The sequence below is a fragment of the Carettochelys insculpta genome, chromosome 6 (genome assembly GCF_033958435.1).
Source record: "Carettochelys insculpta isolate YL-2023 chromosome 6, ASM3395843v1, whole genome shotgun sequence".
NCBI lineage: Eukaryota > Metazoa > Chordata > Testudines > Carettochelyidae > Carettochelys > Carettochelys insculpta.
Window position 1 is genome coordinate 107,036,631 of NC_134142.1, and position 19,426 is coordinate 107,056,056.

Genomic DNA, 19,426 nt, shown 5'->3' on the forward strand with positions numbered 1-19,426 from the left:
ATATGGTAAGTATGCCCAAATATACAGACCTCATCTTGTTGACTGATACATGGCTTCCATCAGGAAGGTGGGTGCTCAGGACTTACCACCTTTGGACTCCATTGGAGTTGCCACAGGGCAAGATTAGCCTAATGAAGTGGTACATATTCACTGCAGAACTTTAATAATCTCCCATGGCCCTGGTTAATGTGCCCCCTTTGAAGTTGGGGGCAAGCGTAGACAAGCTCTTAGATAAACATAGTTAAAAGACCGTAAAGGTCAGAAGGCTACTTCCACCGAAAGAAAGCTAAATTTGTCACATTAGCTTCTGTCTGAGCTTTTCTCTCGTTAGTGTCAGTGACAAAGCAAAGGCTTATAATACATTAAAAAAGTTTTTAAAAACAAATATCTAATATGGGAGGCCATGTTTCACAAGATATTTAAAGTAGGAAACAAATTTTGGTTCTGTTATTAGGAATTACATTTATTCAAGACAGTAGCAAATATGACAGTTTTTCAGACGTTATATTGGACACAGAGTAAAGACACCAAAGTGCTTTTTAAAAATAACTTTATTACAAACCTGTAGTTTTAATAAACATTCAAAATTGCCAAAACAGTATCAAAACCCAGTAGACATACTCAGTTATCAACTGCTTCCAATAACATAAAACATGCCCATTTTATGGTGACTTCAGTCAGCTTCTTCAAGATTTGAGTCCCCTTGCCAATAACAGAGATGCTGTCAATTACCCAACAGAAAAATTAATGCCATCTCTGATCATTAAAAGTTTGGACGAAAAGATCTGGCACTGTTCAGATACTGTATCTTTAAAAATTACCATCTCTTCATGTAACTCATCACCAGGCCCACTAACCAGGGGTGGAGTGGGGTATGGCGGGGACTACCATGGAGTCCAGTGGCTCAAAAGGGCTCAGGTCTCTGTAGCAGTGGCTGGATATCCAGGCCCTTTAAATAGCCATCAGAGCCCCTGTATAACTGCGCAATATATGTATGTTAATGAGCTCTTCCATCCTACTTTACATCTCAAATTAATTTTGTCTACTTGTTGCCAGTTCCCATTTACAGAAATGACATGAGCCAACATATTGTTGTAATATCTTTGATTTCCAAATTAAGAAGATGAGATGTACTGCACACAGCTAAAACAGGTGAAATTGTATTGCAGTTTAAGAAAAAAAGAGTGGCATTTTGAGAAGAATTTGAGAGAACAAATTCGATAGGAGTTGGGATAGCTCACTCACTTAAGCTTCCTAGAAAATCCCAGCCTAAAAAGTCATTTCAATTTCATTCAAAATAATAACATAACATCCATCAATAAGGAACGAGAACTGTTTGATGCATGCTATTTTTCTGAACTGAATGAATCATGGACGGCATATCTAAAAAGTAGGATTTTGCTTACATGCAAGAGATTAAATCCAGATCTACCCCTTGTAATTCTGAGTCAAGCGATGCCACTATAACAAGTAGAAATTGTAGCCTAGCCTGGGTGTAACCTGTTTAAAATGGGAGCCAGATTCCTGAGATCATGGCTGAAGGAAGGAGGCTTAAAAATAGAGGTAGACATTGCAGCAGAATAGGTTGCAACACTTCTGCTATAACATCTACACATGCTACTAGCAAGTCATTTATTAGTGTGATTTAGTTGTTTTGCTGAGGTGACAAAAATTAATAATTGCTTTACTAGAAGTAATTTAAGATGCCTTACTAACACTTCTACCAACAGCAACATAAGAGTCAGGAGCATCTTCCCAGATTCAGAACATTTCACTGTTCTAATAGATGAAAAGCACAAGCTCACAGGTTATTAAAATACAAAAGTATATTTGTACTTCTGCTTTGTATACAAAATAAGCAGCTAAAAGTCAAAAGCCTCTGTTCACAAAAGCCCACAAGACTGCAACATGAAGAACTGACTTCAAGTGAGTTTATTTCCTTCCCCATCCCATAAAAGGTTAATTCAAGATTAACTACGGATAACTGTGAAATTTCTTAAATACCACCTGCAGGTAAGGGGGTTAACTCATTCCTCTCAGTTTAATGACATGTTGATTTCTAAAATACTGTAAGGAAACAGTCAAAATCCTCTTTCCATAGGAAGAAGATATTCCATGTACTTTCTTATGTCTGGAGTCTCAGGCTTGGGAAACGTTTTTCTAGACTGCCAGCAAGCATCTGATCAGCCTCACGCAGTGCTTCAAGGAAATTTTCCACCTAGAATTAAAAGAAAAGTATGCCAAATGCACTCAGCTACAAGGAACTACTATACTGGATCAGCCCATTGTTCTACATATTTCAGTATCTTGCTATTGAAAGCAGATAGTAGGGATGTAAAATTCCATTTTATTGGTTAACCATTTAAATGGCAGACTAACCTACCATTTAAACAGTTAACCAATTAAAAAAGGGGGAGGAGGGGCAGCTGCTCCAGCCCAGCCACACACTGGGGCTGCTCTGGAGCACCCCGGCCCACAGCACCACCAATAGGGAAGCTCCACTGAGCCAGAAGAGCCCCAGTTACTTGCACCCCAGGTGCACCACTGGCAGGGGTGCTCCAGCCCAGTTGCAGCAGCCCCTGTCCACGGCAGAGGAGGCTGCTCCAGCCTGGCTGGGCTGGAATGGCCTCCCCAGTGCCCCCTCCCCACTGCCATGGATGGGAGCAGCTCCAGCCATGCTTGGGCACCCCCAACTTGCGGCGACTTCAAGAGGGGCTGCTGCAGGTCCTCCCAGTTAACTGGTTAACCATTAACATCTCTAGCAGACATTACTATTCCAGAAGAGGATGAAATAAACTCTGCACTAGATAGTCATAGGTCTTCTATTTATATAAATAGCTGTATAACTGGGTTTCTGCTTAGCTATTATATAAATAGCTAAACCTTTTCGGAATCATGTTAAACTCTTCTCATAAGATATCACTTGAGGCAAGCAGACTAATTTAATTCAATATCATTAAGGCTTGAATTGTTTTATTTTATATTATATTTGTTATTTGGAAATCAGAAGTGCATTTTTTAAAATCACTCTATAAAAATAAGGCAGCTCTGCCAATTTATATTAGCGGATGATCAAGTTCAAACTTTTGGCTGAAGTGAGCCAAAAGAAAGTAAAAATGTCTGATGTTGCAAGAGACACTACGTCTTATATCAGAGTAGTCTCAGACGCTCTCTAAACCTGGCTATACATTGCCCTGCAAATAAGTTTCATCCTAGTTAAGGATTTTGTCACATACTCACTGAAGTGAAGTAAAGCGGTAAAAGATTTTGAAATGCACAGGAACATTTCTGTTCATTTAGATGTCCCTGATTCAATCCCTCTAATATGTTTTCCTGAAAACAACAGTAAAAAACAAACACAATTAGTACTGAGCTGTGTCTACATGTGCATGAGGGAAATCAGAAATGCAAATGAGGCACTGATTCATACATCTTACACTTCACTTGCATACTCTCTTTTTGGAAGAGATTCTTTCAAAAGAAAAGAAAGAAGTGCAGATGGGGCTCTTTCATAAATAAACTCCATCTTCGAAAGAACCCTTATTCCTAAATAAAAAAAAAAAAAATTCATTTTCAGTTTAAACTGTTTTTTAACCAAAAAAAAACCTCCTAGATTTTACAAAAAGTACTCCTCAGGGTTTTTTTCAGATTTTCACACTACTTTTGTATCAAATATATATAAAATTTTGTTTTGTTAGAAAAATACACTACTGACATAGATGTATCACAATAATACTGTAATATACAAAGCTGTCTGTTGAAGTAAGGTTATAAGATTAGTTTAAAAGACACACACAAACAGGCATGCACACAAGCTCAGAGGTAAGCGAGCATCTGAACATACTGATGAATCTCACAGCCACCATGTAAACATTTCAAACTGCTTGCAGATAATAGTTTAAAGATTTGACACACAAAAAAGGGAAGTAAACAAAAATCTGCACCATAATAGGTTTAAGAAATCAAAGAAGTTTAGAGAGAGAGAGAGAGAGAGAGAGAGAGAGAGAAAAAAAAAGGATGAATTTCAGTGCATATACTGCAAATGATGTGGCCCAATTCTTAAGCTTAAGTATTTATAGGCTAAAAGTTATAAATCTACAAGAGTAAACTCTTTATTCAACTGAAAAAATTATTTAGGGATTGGAGAAATATTGTTTTCTTATACTCTGGGGTGATATTCTGTTCTGAATTGTTTTAATTCTGCTGCAAACCACAACAATGAACAGAATTTAAAACAATCTACAGAATGCTTTCATACACCCATGGCCCCCGGTTTCCATCTACAAAACTAAACTGCAATATTTACCCAGAAAAATTATTATTAGTTTTTTTGCACTGATTTTCACCTCTTTCTGTTGGAGTGATGATAAACGCCGACAAATTCCTGGGAAAAATTAAATAAAAACTGAAAATGAAGGCCCCTTCATATACATGCCCGTGTATTGTAAAGCAGGTAACATACATCAAACAAATTAGAAAGCTTATAGACTAGAGATAATAGTCGATACAAAATTGAATTAAGTGTGGGAAAACTGTCTCACAGCTTAGGGTATGTCCAAGACGTGTGAAGATGGGGGCAGGAGGGAATCAAAATCGATCTCTAGGCTCAGACATCAACCCCAGTACGTCACACTGCCGCGTGGAATAAGGGACATTGGCACCAGGGAAGAAAGTCAATCCTGATATGTCGATTCTAGCTATGCAAATGGCATGGCTAGAATTGCATACCTGAAATCGACTTTGATCCCTAGTGTAGACCAGGCCCAAAATGCTCTAGGCCTTCAGAACCGATTAGCTACGAGCTTAGAAATTGCCACTTAAAGACATGCATCTATTCTTTCCATGACTTAAATTCATTAAAGATAAAATTTTATAGTGTTACAATTGTATCGGTCCTGTCCCAAAAAGAGACTTGTGTAGGGTTACAAGGTTATTGTAGGCGGTGCTGCAGAACTGCAACTTTTACTTCTGCATTGCTGTAGGTGGTGGTGCAGCCGTCAGAGCTGGGCAGCTGGAGACCAGTGGCTGCTGACTAGGAGTCCAGCTCTGAATGCAAAGCTACTGCCAGCAGCAACACGGAAGTAAGGGTGGCACAGTATGACATTGCCACCCTTATTTCTCTACTGCTACCTACAGAGCTGAGATGTTATTTAGTAGCTGCCATACTCCAGGTACCCAGTGCTGAAAAGAGCAGTGCAGAATTACAGGTGACATGGGTATGGTTTGCCACCCTTACTTGTGCACTTTTGCTGGCAGGGTGGTGCCTCCAGAACTGGGCACCCAGCCAACATTACCACCACTGCTCTCCAGCTACCCAGCGGTGAATGCAGCACAGACAGAAATGGTGGCAATATCATGACCCTCCTAAAACAACCTTTTGATTCGCCTGCAACTCCCTTTTGTGTCTGAATCCCACAATTTGAGAAACACTGGTGTCGCTCATGAAATCTGTATTGTGTAAAAGCACACTAGAGGCCTGATTTCACAGAAGACCTGAGATTTCACAGTCCATCACATTTTTTGCATGGCTGTGAATTTGGCAGGGCTGTAACTCCAGTCACTTCTCTAATCAGAGCCTTAGACACCCCAATTTCTGGTATGTAGTTGTACTTAGATTGAACAAAGAAAAAGAAAAAAAGCCTCTTGAATAATGAAATCTTCCATTTCCCTCCTCTGTATAAAATACTCCTAAAAATTTTACTCTTCACCTTAGTCAATTCTTGAAGCATATTGGAAAGCAATTCACAACAGATATCCTTCAAGATTTTCAAATGGAAGTCTTCCTCAAATGCTCCTGAATTCTCAGTCTCCTCTGGTTTGGATTTCTCTGAGTTATCAGAAGACCTCTTCCCACAATCCTCCATGTTTTGTAAGATTCGAATCAAGCTGCCAATCAGAGGCATATCTAATACACAAAAAACAGAAAACCACAGAAAACAAACTGAAAAACAAATTTGTGGGTTTTTTCCAGAGACTGTCAAGAGATTTTTAAGGATGTAGAAATGTACATTTTGATTGTTTCGACACCATAGGCTGTTTTATGTGACTGTCAATAAAGTTTTCAAAAGTGTTGGGAGATTGCACATTTCAGGAGACAACACTCTGGAGAACTGTGAATTGTTACATCCAATTGGTATCTCACTTGCTATCATAATTGCAAACCACTCCTTTCTTCAGCCCATACTGTGTCTTTAAACACAGTCCCCCCATGCCATACAGCTATTTTTCAAACAATAACTCACAGCAAGCACAATACCACCCATGTTTCTGAAGATGATTAAGCCAAACCGACTCTCCTCTTTAACTGGAAGGGTATGTGATTTTTTTTGTGCAGGCCCAACTCCTTGAAATCTCTCTCCCCATTACGTGTATACCTAGGCCAGAGGTCTGCAACCTGTAGCTCCGTAGCCAAATGCAGCTCTTTAAAGACTTCTTTGTGGCTCCTGACACATTATAATTGCAAAGTAAAAAAACCCTCCTGATTATTTTCAATAAACAGTGAATGTCTAAAAGTCCAATGAACAACTCATATCTAAATAGCAAACACTGGGATTTTAAAACACTGCATAACTTTAATATGTGCAGTGCATTGGGGGATAAGATACTGTATCTGTGTTTTGATTGTGTTGCTAATAAAGTCTTGATTTTGAAAAGGAAAAGGAAGTTTGCAGCATTGCTGCTGTGAAGGGCAAGGCACATTTTAAGAAAGAAAACTGAGATTAAATGTAAAGTAAAATTGGCATAATTAAACCAGGTTTGGAAGTGAAACTCAGGAAGATAGTGGCATAAACTCACACACGTAAACTGTGAGGAAACAGAATATGTAAAAAGTTTGTGAGTGTCCTGCAGTAAAACCTGTATCACATTCCAAATCACTGTGTGTTTGCACTGTTCTTAAAATAGGGGTTACAGAAAGTATGCTGTGATGTTATTTATTAAGGACCGTCTCATATGTACATGCATGGTAGCTCTTGAATTATTGAGTTTTTACCAAATTCAAAAAAACAGCTCTTCTTGCTGTTTTGGTTGCTGACCTCTGACCTATGCTGTACCAAGCTGAGACACAATCACAAAGGAAAGGAATTGATACAATATCGAAGGAAACCTGGACATCACTGTAATCCCCTGAGTTTAGTTACCACATGAAAAAGGAAAACACAGACTAGTACAGTAAACTTCACGTTAATAAACCCAACTGTTAGCCAAGTGGGAAGCACAATTTTCTACTGCTAAAGACATCAACTCTCATTCCATGTCTCCCTTTTTCATCTTAAAAGCTGGACAGTGTTTTTATCCATTTTCAGTGACATTCACAAGGAGTTGATAAAAGTGATAAAAATGTATGAATTAAACGAAGAACTTTCCCCTACCTCTTAAAATAACTGCAATCCAGGCCTCTGTGATTAACAAGTATAATTTTTGCAGTTCTATTACTTAAACACCATAACGAGTAAAGAGAAGACTCAGACAAAAATCCAGCTCCAAATACTAACAAAATTTTAGAAATGCTCAAAATCTCAACTCTCATTTATATAAGAATTCTGAAAACCACTCCTATTCTTTAAAATGCATAAATTTGTTACCTGTATGGTGTTCTAAACCTGTAACAATTATGTGTCCTAAATCAGTCTCTAGTAACCAATAATAAACTAACACCCTATCCCTCCACTGGCATGACTCTAAAGTAGTGGTTCACAACCTCTTCACTAGTGTGGACCCCCAATCACCACTGCAAAAACGTTTGCAGATCCCCATCAAAGCCAATTCTACCCATTATGTACACCTCATTACATGAAAAACTAAACCACCAGATAGATTTTTGTACAGTAATTAATAACATTATTTTAAGATATTGAATTTAAAAATAACAACTGATTGTAACTTTGCAATTTATTTAAAACTTATTTTCTATGATCATTTTTATTTCTTCCATAGACCGCTTGCAATACCCTCACTTTCTCAAGTCATCAACTACACAATAAGTAAAAATGATACTTGCTTTTTCTCATCTTGACATATTCCTGTTGTATCTGTGAAGCAAACATGGCAGACAGTACAGACAAAATAGAGGCCAATACACTCTTCTGCTCTTGAATGATAATTGGTGGATCATCTGGCTGGCAGAGTTCATGGCAGACCAAATCATAAAGTAAAGTCCAAGTCTCTTTTCCTCCATCAGGAGACTGCACTTGAGAAAGGGAAAAAAAATCAATTCAAGGAGAGAAAAAAAAAATTAACTTAAGGATCTATCACGATCAAACTTCATTGTGTCATTGTTACATAACACAGAACAATACAAGTGTCTTACCAATAGCTTGAATGCCCTCATCCACTGTGGTCAGGAGTTGCAAGATATGCATATAAACATCAAGCCCCTCTGGATTATCTGAGCTATAACAAACAAAAAAACCCAAAACATAATGTACATTTTTAATACAAAAATGACAATGAACACTGGGAAACAAGGCTTATCCAACTGGCCCATAAACAAGAAACTTTAGAGCAAGGGTCCTCAAACTGGAGGTATGGACCCCTCAGTGAGCTGCAAGGTTACTATATGGTAGGTTGCAAGCTGTTAACCTCCACCACAAACCCCATTTTGCCTCCAGCATGTATAGTGGTGGTTAAATATATTAAAAAGAGTTTTTAATGTATAAGTGGTTGCCACACCAGAGGCTCGCTGTGTGAAAACTTTTAGAATCATTGTTTTAGAATAATAAGTCATGGCCCCTGTATGAGACAAATTACAGCAACAAAATCTTGTTACTCATAAGAGTAGCTCTACTGAAATCAAGAGAATTTTCTTACAGCCCAATCTTGAAAATAAGCAGTCACCCTGGTCATGAAAATGAAGGAGAAAAATCACATGTACCGGACTTGTTTTGCTGCTTCAAGTACACATGGTACAATCTTAAAATCTGGACGTTCTTCTGGGGAATCATCTGTAGATTGTTCCGCTGATTGACAAGAGCCATTTTTTATCCAATTTAACATTAGTTCTTCATCCAAGTCAAAGAGCTTGTCTACTACCTCACCCACTTTAATCAGCAGTTCAACTGCACAGACAATCACAGAAGAAATTTTAATAATGAAAAACCAGCATACAATACTCTTATCCGTGTTAACGCACAAGAAACACAACTTAGAGTAAATACTCGTACTCAGTAGCACATCACATTTTTGGTAGTCCCACTGATACCACACATGAGGGGCCCTCAAATGAAAAAGCAAAATATTATTTTATCTTAAAATAGGGAACCATGGAGCTAACATTGTTCTAAGCCTATAAACTAAAATTTCAAGATTTTTGCGAAATCAACTCATTTTATTTAGCTGAAGACCTCTTTTATAAATGTCAGTCAAACTATATGCTTAAAACAGCGCAAGAGTTGGAATGATACAAGAATAAGCAGAACAGCTCCCTATAACTTGGCTTGTTTTTAATTTAGTCCGAACAAGAAGAGTGCATTTCAATATCAAACCTTAAAAAGAGATACACTGTTACACTGGAATAACTGAAAATATGGGCTTGTTTTAAAACAGTAAAAAGGCTATGTACATACACCTTCTATGAAAGAAATTTGATAGGGCACAGATAAATCTAGGGTTAATTTCAATTTTCCCTTTTTCTTTAGGGCTCAGCACATCCATAAAACATGCAAGAGTGGACACAGCTTATTCTGTGTTCATGAAAACTACTATTTTGAATGTGTTCTAAACTTTTGAAACAAAGCCATTTGTCTTTATAATTCAAATGTTCTTCAGGATTATGTTTTATCAATCAACACCAATACCCAGATTATTTGGTCACTTACCATTTGTAGAGCTTGACATAATAAAACAAACGCAGTCATATACAGAGGGGTTTTCTCGGACTCTTTCAACCCAGATGTTGGCCACCTCAGCTTGGGAGAGGCAAGTTAACAACAATCTAAACAGTAATTGTAATTTTAAATTTATGTGTAATTAAAATACAGTGGGTCAGAGCCTAGTTAAAGTAGTGCTAATGTGGATTTATGCTAATGCTACTGGTGCAAGGAAAAAAATCAAGACTACAAGGGATGAAATCCAAGTGCACTGGGGAATTTAAGAAGGGAAAGAAAACAAAATAATCAGCCCACTCTCAAGGCCTTGATTTTCAGGCATTAGAACACATTAAAATACTATCAAACATCAATATTGCAGTTCCTAACAAGATGCCCTACCTGCTTGTTTCCAGCAGAGTAGGGGAGTCTGAATCACATAAATGTTGCAATAACATTTGTCTGTAAATAAAAGTTAAAATATGAAGTTAAACCAAATTGTTCTTAAAGAAAAAAATAATTTTAGAACAGGATTAATTGCAAACCAATTTTTCATACCAGCAGTTTGTCCCAACATAAAGTAATAACTTCCACTATTTGGGGAGAGATTAATGAGGTTTCCAAATCAAAAAATTCTGATAAATGCATTCCTGGGCATCTATCAATATATGCTCAAGGGCTTATGATGAGCAATAGGAATAGACTCATGGTTAACAGTTCCTCTCTTCTTCATAGCTTGTTTTAAATCCTGAAAATTTCCCAAAGCAGCATTACCCTCCATTCAATAATAGTCAATTGAAATCTCTGAAACAAGGTAGGGCAGAGGAGGAGAAGCTTTGTTCCTCTTCTTAACATAGCCCATGTGAGATACAGAATACAGGATTAATTTATCTACATTGCACTGCTCAAAAGACACAAGCCCAATAACAGCAACGAAGGGTCCTATGGCACCTAACAGACTAACAGAAAAGTTCTGAGCATGAGCTTTCGTGAGCACAGACTCACTTCATCAGATGCTGGTCATAGAAATCTGCAGGGCCAGGTAGGTATAAATAAGCCAGACCAAGGGTGGGGATAACAAGGTTAGCTCAGTCAGCAAGGGTGAGGCTTACTACCAGCAGTTGATCTGGAGGTGTGAACACCATGGGAGGGGAAGCTGCTTTTGTAGTTAGCCAGCCATTCACAGTCTTTGTTTAAGCCTGAGCTGAGGGAGTCGAATTTGCAGATAAATTGTAGCTCAGAAATTTCTCTTTGGAGTCTGGTCCTGAAATTCCTTTGCTGTAGGGTAGCTACTTTTAAGTCTGCTACTGTGTGGCCTGGGAGATTGAAGTGCTCTCCTACGGGTTTTTGTATATTGCCATTTCTGATATCTGATTTGTGTGCGTTTATTCTTTTACGTAGAGACTGTCCAGTTTGTCCGATGCATATAGCAGAGAGGCATTGCTGCCACATGATGGCATAAATTATGTTGGTAGATGTACAGCTGAATGAACCCACGATGGTGTGGCTGATGACCCTTTATTTAAAAAAATAAAAACCCACCACAGAGACAAAAATATTTGCAATATTTTCTTTTTAAATTTAAACCTAAACTATCTGGTCCAAAACCTAAGACTCAAAAGAGTCAATGTTTAATCCATATTCTGTAAACATACATATACAACAAAACAAAAAAGCAGTCAAGTAGCACTTTAAAGACTAACAAAATAATTTATTAGGTGAGCTTTCGTGGGACAGACCCACTTCTTCAGACCGTAGCCATAAGTGGGTCTGTCCCACAAAAGCTCACCTAATAAATTATTTTGTTAGTCTTTAAAGTGCTACTTGACTGCTTTTTTGTTTTGATAGTATATAGACTAGCATGGCTTTCTCTCTGTTACTAATCAGACATGTACAACAGAATGCAAAACCATACACAAACTCACCCAAGATTTTCATCTTTACTAATAGACATGCATATGTCTTGGAAACAGGCCATGTTACCCAATATTCCCACACAGATTTCCTGTGAAATCAATATATAGTTGGATTAGATAATGCAATATACATGCCAATTTCCTCTCCATGACCATAGGGTACTGCTCATCTAGATGAATTAGTACGAACATTTACTTTCCTCACAAACCATCTTCTTACATGTATCATGTAGGAATGTCTCAGATGTACAGATGGCTGATTATACAACTAAGCTCCAAACTAATTCACACAAAGCAGAGGCAACACATGGTGGGGCAAGAGGGGGTCACATACCCCACAAATGCCATGGGCGAGAGGGACCATCCAGTGGGAGGAGGGTAGACTGGCACCTGTAGCAGAGATCCATCCCCATCCCTCCCACACATTCACCAACGAGTGGCCCCAGATTCTTTGCACCCTCAGCCATGTCACACTGCTTTATTTCCCATTGGGAATGTGGGGAGACTATGCTCTCTCCCATGGAGCGCCGCAGCAGAAAGAGCAAAACAGCTGGGGCCACTTGCACCACTTACCTCACTGCTGCTGGTGAATGCAGCAAGAGTGAGATGGGAGGCAAAACCCTCCTGTGGGCACCAGCCCCACAAGTCCCCTCCCACCCACAGCATTTGGGACACATGACCACTTGTGCTCACCCACTGCCCCTGCTTTGTGCAAGTCAGTTTGTAGCCGAGTTGGAATCCCCACCTTAAAAACAGTAGAACAACAAAGAATTTGGCACACAAATGCAAATACACATTGCCTTCCTGAAGAGAAGGGATCTTCTCAGAAAATCCCAGTCTTTTATTTCTGACTGCAGGATTTGGAAAAAAAAAAAAAAAATCAGCAGATAACACCAAAAAACTACATTCATCACCTTTACATTAGAGTCTCAATTTGCTACAATTCTCAATGAGAAGAGAAGCCAGTCTCATGGCAGTATATGATCAGAGAATTTGGCAACAAGCTTTCAAGTGACAAAGCACTAAGAATGAGATTTTCAAAAGCCATCTGTATTAGCTTAACTCTTACTCCACTCCCACTGAAGTAAGTGAAAAACAAAACTGAGTATTTCTGAAATTCCTAATCTTAATTACTATCTATAGCGAATTGTGAAATACAGACTGCTAAAAATCACATGAAAACTGAGAAGGGGTAGAGGTGAAAAGTGCTTATATGAATGAAAGAACTTTACTGATATCCAGTAATTCACTTATACCAATATCCCTTTGGGAGAGCAGAACAAATTCTTACATTCAAGACCAAAAATGCTTTCTAAGCTCTGATTATAAACCAATGAACAGATAGAAAGCACTGGATGTAGTGAATTTTACAATCCCCCATCAGACTATTCAAATCATATATAAACAAAACACAAAGGAAGGGGAGAAGGGAAAGCAGAGGATATTTTGCAAGTTTTCACTCAGGACTATTACTACTATTAAACAGGCAGCATATTCCACTACCCTATACTTACAATAAGTCGAGGACACTTAGACTTGGCAAACACTCCCATAAATATATCAGGGGCATTAAATTCTTGAAGAAATAATGCAACATCCTGAGGAGAAAAGGGTTAATTAGACTTTTTTTTTCCCCATACTAAAATATGATTTCCACTTACTAAGGTTTCTCTCATAGAATCAAGCTAGATCAAGCCGTTATCATGTTCACTACAACAGGCAAGTTATCTACCAACCATTGCAGGCCAGTCACTGACAAAAGAAGAGACATATGAATGCAGGTTATGTTTGATCTTGAGCCCTTCCCTCTGATCTTTCAGTTGTCATAGTTTTTGCCATCCTCATGCTGATCTTCAAAGCAAATTTTCTGCTTTCCTCAGTTATTCTCTGTAAATCTTCTGTGAACAATGCTAAGAAATCAATATCCTTTCTGAATCGAAAAGTGATTCGCTATCCTCCCACATGAAATATAAAGTCATCTTATCTTTCAGTGCTAATCAACACTGCTTCCAGTACAAAATTCAGCAAATCTGACTAAAGTGTCCATCCTTGTCTTACTCCAATGGTTATCTTAAACCTTCTTCCATCATCTCTTTGTCTACTCTCACTATACTCACTGACTTGCTGTAGATACATTCTGCCACCTTCATCTGTTTCTTAGGGAAATATCACATATTCTAAAGACCTGTAATCATTTTTCCTGCCAAACGCTATCAAAAGGCTGTTTGAAGTTATAACAAATTTGGTTGGGCTCTGTTTTTCTGATATCTGTCTCATCAAAGAGCCTTTTATACTCCATTCTGGTCTACACCTGGCCTGTAATGTACCTCTTCCATTCCTCTGCAAGGTCCTGGTGAGGACTTTTCTCCCCTCACACTCCAGTATGCTGATTCTTCCACAGTTCTTACACTCATACTTTAGCAAATAGTTTGTGTATTGCTTTTAATGTGTGTTCCTTACCTGCTCTTAACTGCTCTGCACATTTGGTGTCATTTCCCAGCACTTTTTCATTTTTCAGACTCTGCTTCTGTTCTCCCCCATTTGTACAGGAAAACTTTTCAGGGACCATTTCATCTAATGTGTTTTGAACTCTTTATTGGTCTTCAAAACATTCTTTGCCTCCTTTGTGCTCTGTTTTTCATCCTCAACTGTTTGCCCTGCTTGTCTTTCAGTGCTAATATTTTCAACTCATGTCTCATTCAGTTTTCTTATCTTTCAAAACTACTTGTTTTACACTTTTCTTTGTCCATTCCTTTCTTAAAAACACACTGTTCTATGCCACTTCAATATTCATGTTTCCGGTGGGAAAAAGTGATATTTTTCCACACACTGCTTCTTTTTGTCCTGTTCTCATATATGGCTCCCTAAATTTGTTAGAGATTTTAGATATTGGTGTGTTTTCATTTGCTCTCAGCCTCAATCCCATCAATACCAACATTAACATATAAATTGATCCAATATCTACCACAAATGATAGCCTGACAACACAATTGATTTCAACCTGTGATTCACAAGTGCAAAAAGTCTACTATATTCTTGCTTTGCCCATCCAATGATAACCACCACATTTCTTTGTTGGAACAGTATGTTAGTTATCATTGGGTTGTTGCATATGTAGTGTATCTCCTCCTCTGCTTTCTTCACAGAATTTCAACTTGCTTCTTTCTCCAGGCCAGAAATCCAGTCCAATCCTACTTTCACATGAAAAATTTCAAACACCAAAACATATCTTGCCTTCAAATTTCTTGTATTGCTTCCTTTCTGTACATCATAATAAAACTCATGGGTTTCTTTCATGCACGCTAAGGCCAGTGCATAAACTTGTAATATTTAGACAGCAGCAGCAGTTATTCTAAATCCTGTATTCAACATATGAAAAGATACTCGACTTCAGCACCAATGCTACTCCATCTTGGTGTTCACCCCTCTTTTCCCAGGATTCATCTGCCTGTGTCCAACTGAAGGTCTCCCCTGATGAGCTAGTGTTTGCGCTAGAGTGTATAAAAAAGCTTGCTATACACAGCCAGATACCTGAAAAAGCCTCATGATAGCGAGAAGTATCTTTTATGACAACTTTGTAGGCACTCACTGCTTATGGGACTCTCATCAGACAATACTAGCTAAAATAAAGGAGCACCATCATTTACTTTGGGAAGCTGGCAGAGTGCTTGTTCCTAGGTCTTCCACTCACCAGAGAAATCAATACTTTTCTTTGGGGAGCATTTCAACTGAGGACATGCAGTGAAAGGCTGAAACGCTGCAGAGGAACTTCTGTTTTGAAGTTGTATTCAGCACTTTCTTAAAGACTGCTCTCCAACATACCTCATCCATTGACATATCCCACATTTTACAAATGTCATTTTCCATCTCTTCATCTAGCTCCGTCTGCACTTCCTCACTGTTCAAGTTGGAGTCATTCTTTTCAGGGCTAATGACCTAACAATGGAAGTAAAAGAAATGGTACAATAGTAAGCGAGTCACAATGAAGAACTATAATGAATTATTCAAAACAATCTATTGTTTTAGTTAGCCAAAGACAGTTGTCACCTACAACATACTCTATTCAGACTTTCCAGAATTGTATTGCTCACTTTTAAGCATTTTCTAAGTGAAACTAAAGCAGAAAAGACTTTCCTTGAATGACAGTGCAGGTATTTACCTTCACCTTTCTCCAGTCTCTGTATCTAAAAAACCAGGGACAACAACATCACTCAGCTATCTGACAGACTGCCGAGAATTTTAACCAAATTTTGTTAGAGGATATGAAGTCCTCTCTTGAAAAGGTCAAGTATTATCCCCTTTACAAAGATACTACACACAAGTGAACTAAGATATATTTCTCATAAATTACTGGGGTATACTGGGTTAGCCATATTAAAGTTATTAAACCACACATTGATATTGAACTGCAAATGACGAACACTGTAATATGAACAAATCACAGTCATACAGTTTCAAGACAGAAGGGACAGCCATGTCATTTAGTCTGACCTCCTATATATGACAGACAATTGGCACCACCCAAGATCTGGACACTGAACCCAACAACCAAACAGACCAAAAATTTACAACCTACGATACTCACTAGACTATTACGTGCCACAAACACAGAACAGGAAACACCAAGGGGCACCAATGCCTGAGACTTCCCACAAAGGGAAAGAAATCATCTATTTTGTGAGATCGTACCTAGGTAACACTGGAAAATAACCCACATCCCCATGCTGCTGAGGAAAGCAAAAAATCTCCCAAGGCCTCTATCAATCTAAACTGGGAGGGAAACTACTTCCTGACACAATATATAATAATCAATTAGACTCTGAGAATGTGAGCAAGAACCAGTCAGCCAAGCACCAGACAAAGACAAAACATGGTGCCAAACTGAAGTCTAGGCCATCCCCATCCAGGGTCATATCTCTAGCCCTCACCAACCCTGATGCTCCAAAGGGAGGAAATAAAAAAGAAACACCCCCAGAACACACTGTGGTCCAGGAAGTCCCTTCCTGATCCTCTCAGTGGCAGACTATAACCCTGAAGCATGAGCTTTAGTGAAAATGACATAAACCAGAAGGGAATCACAGGGCTCTTGAGCCTTGGCTCCCTACTTTACAACCAATCCTGTCATACAGTGACACTCAGACATTTCCCCATCATGCTCTTAAAACTAATAGCACTGGTTGCCCTCACAGCTCCTACTGGGAGGCTGAAACCACCCCTCCAATGACAGGAAACATTCTTCTCGTTTCCAGCCTGAATTTGTTGGTGGAGCACTCACAGACATCTAGTCGCCCAGCAAATTTGTCCTTTAGGCCTTCAACCTCCCTTATAACAGGGGAACAATCAAAATCCTGGTTACTCACTGCAATCATTTTCTCTGCATGGTCCAATACCCACTATTTAACGGGCAGGACAGCTGCTCACACAGAAAGGGCTCAACAGCTAAGTGCGTCCCTAGCACACCCCCGCAGACCGAAGAGCTGTACTTATGAGGCACCTCGATCAGTTTTGTGAGGATACTGAACAGCCAGTGCTTGCTGTAGACTGTGTTCCCAATGGAATCCCCAGCACCTTCCTCCTGCTCAGCATCGCTCGATGGGGGCGAAGGGTTCCGGTCCATGGCTCGGAAGCCCAGCTCCGCTCTGGGCCCGAAGCTTTCCGGCAATCCTGCCTCTGTAGAAGCAAAGATGAGGGGGCAGCAGCAGCTCCGGACTGGAGCTGGCAGCTGCCCTGTCTCCGTAAACCAAGGCCGGGTCCCGCCACCACAGCCAATGCCCCCTCCCCACCACAACAGGAGCTGCTCGTTCCGCCACGCACCCCTCCATCCTCCCTCCCTAAACGCAGGTCCCCACCCCGCCTCCAGACACCCGCACCGGCTCCCCCCCGGCCCGTCCCACACACCCCGCGCACCGGCTCCCCCCGCCCGTACCACATACCCCGCGCACCGGCTCCCTCGTCCCGCCCAGGCACCCGCTGCTCTGGGAGCGCGGAGGCGCACTGCGACGAGGCAGGGGCGCGGCGCGGGAGACACCAAGGCGCAGCCCTCTCCCTGCACCCCTCCCAGGCGCTCGGCCCCCAGGTAACCTTTCGGCTCAGTTCCCCCACTGCGCGGGCCGCACGGGGCTCACCCGGCAGCGCCTCTCAACTCCCGCCGCCGCCCGCCGGCACCAACAACCCAGACAGGCAGAGAGAGAGATCGACAGCGCACTAACCGCGCCACAGCGCCCCCTGCAGCCCGGCCTCCCACAGACCGAGCACTTCACCCACCGCAGCCACCTCGGCTGCCCCACAGCACCCCCTGCAGCCCGGCCTCCCAAAGTCAGACAGCACCTCAGAGGTCCCAAAGCAGCCCTGCCTCAGCCGCAGACCCGCCCCCAGCATCTAATTTTTTATTTTGAGATATATGTAAGGACAGATCATTTAAAGTAGTTAACCTACTGGAGTGGATGTAGAAACCATTTGACCTGCCTGTCCACTTGGTATCAGATCCAAGAAGTCCCAAGCTTTCAGCTCAGAGTATTTCTGAAGTGATCAATGCCCCCTGACTGCATTAAGGACAGCCTTTCACCTATAACCATTCGTGTAAGTTCAGAGGTGATTCCATTCAGTTGCAAAAACAAACTAACCAACAAATGACATTTTTAATTTGCAAAAACTCCTGTATATCATCACTCAGGTTCACATATGAACATTCTCAAGTTGTTTCCAGAAATAGAATATTTTTGTGAAACAGCATGACAGGTTGAGTCACAGAGATTCCCTTCAGACTGTCCTTTGATGAGCAGATCACAGCTCTGAGATGGAGAGGCATGAACAGAGCTATGAGTGATAAGTCGGAGGCTACAGTTGGGGTGGAGACAAGGCTTGCAGCTGCAGCCAGACAAGGAGCCCAAAGCACGAGGTGGGCAGCCAGGATCCTGGGTGCACGGCCAAAAGCAGAACCAGCAGCAGATCTCTGGGAACATGGCCAGTAGCTGAGGCCAGGAGCAGAGTAGGGCAGTGTTCCCTCCCCATCCTCTTTGGTAGCTGGTCTGGGTCCCAGCCACACCCATATCTCAACATCATTCCACACCTCCATAAGTGTGTACTCTCCATAGGTAAAGGCATACAGCCACAAAACCTAGCCTCCTAGCCCAGGGAAAATTGGTTTTCACCTTTTCATGTAAAATGTTAACTTTCCTCCTACCCTGGCTGTGTCTACACGAGCCCCAAACTTCGAAATGGCCACGCAAATGGCCATTTCGAAGTTTACTAATGAAGCGCTGAAATACATATTCAGCGCTTCATTAGCATGCGGGTGGCCACGGCACTTCAAAATTGACACGCCTCGCCGCCGCGCGTCTCGTCCCGACAGGGCTCCTTTTCGAAAGGACCCCGCCTACTTCAAAGTCCCATAAGGAGCCCCGTCGGGACGAGACGCGCGGCGGCGAGGCGCGTCAATTTCGAAGTGCCGCGGCCGCCCGCATGCTAATGAAGCACTGAATATGTATTTCAGCGCTTCATTAGTAAACTTCGAAATGGCCATTTGCGTGGCCATTTCGAAGTTTGGGGCTCGTGTAGACGTAGCCCCTGTGGCACATATTTCTAGGTTTGTCATGATACCAAATACTTTGAATGGTGGTTTTAAATCCCCACAGTAATTTGCCGAGTAGGATGGTCTTATGATTAGAGGATGAAATGGAATTCCTAGCTCTGCTAGAGAGTCTTCTA

General features: G+C 40.7%; 1 protein-coding gene across 7 annotated transcripts; it reads right to left on the reverse strand.

Annotated features, from left to right (window-relative positions):
* Positions 1-533: 533 nt before the first annotated feature.
* SAAL1 (serum amyloid A like 1) lies at positions 534-17,879 on the reverse strand. Of its 7 annotated transcripts, none has more exons than XM_074997766.1 (13): positions 17,801-17,879; positions 17,214-17,389; positions 15,542-15,655; positions 13,234-13,317; positions 11,729-11,808; positions 10,206-10,265; positions 9,816-9,931; positions 8,873-9,056; positions 8,309-8,391; positions 8,000-8,188; positions 5,709-5,905; positions 3,241-3,333; positions 534-2,218 (listed from the first exon to the last, which is right to left on the reverse strand). In XM_074997766.1, the coding sequence occupies exons 2-13, from the start codon at positions 17,334-17,336 to the stop codon at positions 2,126-2,128; spliced, it is 1,416 nt and encodes a 471-aa protein (XP_074853867.1). In that variant the 5' UTR covers positions 17,337-17,389; positions 17,801-17,879; the 3' UTR covers positions 534-2,125. The 7 variants fall into 7 exon arrangements, 6 of the variants coding, with proteins under 6 accessions (XP_074853867.1, XP_074853866.1, XP_074853865.1 ...); XM_074997765.1 differs by having other exon boundaries at positions 17,214-17,441; positions 17,845-17,861; XM_074997764.1 differs by having other exon boundaries at positions 17,214-17,441; positions 17,801-17,817.
* Positions 17,880-19,426: the final 1,547 nt, after the last annotated feature.

Bases quoted from the DNA above. Each gene is read 5' to 3' on its own strand.
- SAAL1 (XM_074997766.1), bottom strand. From the start codon at position 17,336: ATGGACCGGAACCCTTCGCCCCCATCGAGCGATGCTGAGCAGGAGGAA. The intron at 15,656-17,213 runs GTGCCTCATAAG...TTCCATTGTTAG, and splicing joins TCCTCACAAAACTGATCGAG to GTCATTAGCCCTGAAAAGAA. The intron at 8,189-8,308 runs GTAAGACACTTG...CCCTTTCTCAAG, and splicing joins TGAGGGCATTCAAGCTATTG to TGCAGTCTCCTGATGGAGGA.